At 62.6% G+C, this 2,364-nt stretch overlaps 1 protein-coding gene across 1 annotated transcript; it reads right to left on the bottom strand.

Annotated features, from left to right (window-relative positions):
- Positions 1-436: 436 nt before the first annotated feature.
- On the bottom strand, positions 437-1,192 carry LOC105556664. The gene has a single exon (XM_012003758.1). The coding sequence runs from the start codon at positions 1,190-1,192 to the stop codon at positions 437-439; it is 756 nt and encodes a 251-aa protein (XP_011859148.1).
- Positions 1,193-2,364: the final 1,172 nt, after the last annotated feature.

The raw sequence follows: 2,364 nt of genomic DNA, 5'->3' as shown, positions 1-2,364 counted from the left end.
CCCGATGTCGTCGGGGAAGGGGGTCTGTACCACCCTCTGGACGAATCCCACGTCCAGCCGCTCTGTTAACGGGGGCGCCCATGGCCTCAGTTTCCCGAGTACCATTTTGTAAGGGCGCCCCCACGGATTTTCCTGAAGGGAGTTGAGGAACTCCGTCCACGCCCGGCCCTTCGCCACTTTGATGGCCTTCTTGAGGGCCGCCTTTGCCGCAAGGTAGCCCTCGTTCTCCTCGGCCGCCTGCTCGCCCCTGCGCCTGCAGCAGGCAAGTCTTCTCCGCTGGTGGACAGCTCGCCGACGCAAGTCGGCGATTTCGTCCGTCCACCAGTGGACAGCCCGTCGAGGCCGAGTCTTGGATCAGGGCATCGCAGCGTTGCACGCTGCTGTTAACGTTGCCCCGATCCACTCAGCCTCTTGCAGGGGATCCGTCTCATGGGTCTCAGGGAAAGTCCCCCGGACCCAGCAGGCGGCCTCGATGGAGGCCATCAGGGCGTCCTCGCGGAGCCTTTTGAGGGCCCATCGCGGTCGTGTCTCGGCGGCGCTCGAGTGATGCGAGTACACCGAGTTCCACCGATATATATCGATGATCCGATAAATTCTCGGTGTCCCGCATCACCCTCCACCCGGTGACTAGTCGCGCGGCGGAGGGGGTCGCCCAAGTGAGGTCTATGATGGAACTTCCCTGCCGCCGCACGCAGGTGGAAACCCGGCCCTGGTTCAACAAGACCAGGCCGAGCGCCGCCGTCCACCTTTCTAAGGCCTCGCCCTTGCTGTTGGTTCGCCGGGAACCCCAAGCCGTACTCCAGGCATTGAAGTCCCCGGCAACCAGGACCGGCTTCGGACTCAAGCGACGAACAAATCGCTCGATGTCCGACAGCCAGCCCTCAAAATGGACGAGGCTCTTGGTGGGTTTTAAATAAACCCCCACGACCGTGATGGGCCCCCACTGCACGATGACGTGCCTATCGCCTCTTTCTAGGGCGGTCGTGGTGGGCGCACCCTGCAACGACTGCCAGTAAATGGCGATAGTTTTGTTTCTGCGCCCGCCCAACCAGTTCGAGTGGTTAGGCGGGACGCGGCTCGGCTCGGCCACTACCGCTAACGTGTGGCCCCCCTCCGCCAGGGCCTGCATAAGCAGGTCCTGGGCCCTGGGGGAGCGGGCCACGTTGGCCTGAAGGAGGCCGAACCCCCCCATTATCCGAGGGGTAGAGGAGCCAGGCATTATCGCTCTGTGTTCCCCCCTCTAGAAGGGGCTCGACCTCCATCGCCACCTCGTCGGTGACCCTCGCTGTTTCCTCTACTCTATCGCGGGGGGCGCGGGGGGTGCGCTGTGGCAGAGGTTTCTCCCCCACTAGCAGCCCCCGCCCCTCCCGCCCTTGTCTTCGCTTGAGGCCCCAGCCTCAACCCCGGAGCCGCTGCCAGTTGGCTGTTTAGGTCGCTCCCGACCTGGCTCCCTCCCTCTAACCACCTTCTGGGAGCAGTTCTTCGCTCCCAGAAGGTGTCCTGCCGGCCTTCCCTGGTCCGCACATAGCGGGCACTTTACCTGGAGCCGACAGTCGTGGGAGATGTGATCGGGCTTGCCGCACCGATAGCACCTCCCACTTCTGTCCGTGGGACTCGGGCATGTCCCACGGGTGTGACTCTTCTCGAGACATCTGTGGCACCTAAGCGGCCGCGCCTCGAGAAGGGTCACTCTCACCTTTGACCAGCCGATTATAAGGTGCCCCATCTGGGACACCTTCTTGGCTGCGGCTAGGGGCAGGCGGAGCCATAGGCTCCCCTGTCCCCTAGGTGGCCGTTGTATGTCCCCATGCTGTACCATGGACCTCGCAGTTGGCCGCGGTAGCCACGACCAGTACTGCCTCGTGAGCCTTAATTGAATGCTCCAATCCATTTAGGCGGATTTCCGCCTTTTTAATAGGCCGATCTACCTGCGCACCCTTTTCGGCATGAAGGGCTTCCTTCATGCGGGCCGCGAGCAGGTCGGCCTTGGCCGCGTGGTCTTGGCCAGATATCTCCACAACTGTGGCACCGGTGGCCCCCATTCTGATGTTTGTCCGGCCACCGATGCCCAGTTCCGCCAACGGAATTTTGGCCCTCATATCGGACATTATACGGCCGTAGTCCCCAGTGTCCGAGCACGTTAGGACCACGGCCGATGTCCGCGGTATCCTTCTCTTGGGGGGAGGCTTTTCATCCCCCCTCCCTGCCCCTTATTTTGGGGCCTGGAGGGGGGCCTTCATTTTTCCCTTATTCGCCTTGTTGTCAGCCGCTTTCTCTTTGCTGTCCAGCACTTTTGTCCACGGCCTCTCCGTGGGCGGGGCAGAGGGTCCCGTTTCGGGGGCTAAGATCGCCCCCGACTGTTTC

Source organism: Vollenhovia emeryi, unplaced genomic scaffold, assembly GCF_000949405.1.
Source record: "Vollenhovia emeryi isolate VEMERY1.0 unplaced genomic scaffold, V.emery_V1.0 DF939858.1, whole genome shotgun sequence".
Classification (NCBI taxonomy): Eukaryota; Metazoa; Arthropoda; class Insecta; order Hymenoptera; family Formicidae; genus Vollenhovia; species Vollenhovia emeryi.
This window is presented reverse-complemented; position numbering and strand designations above follow the sequence as displayed.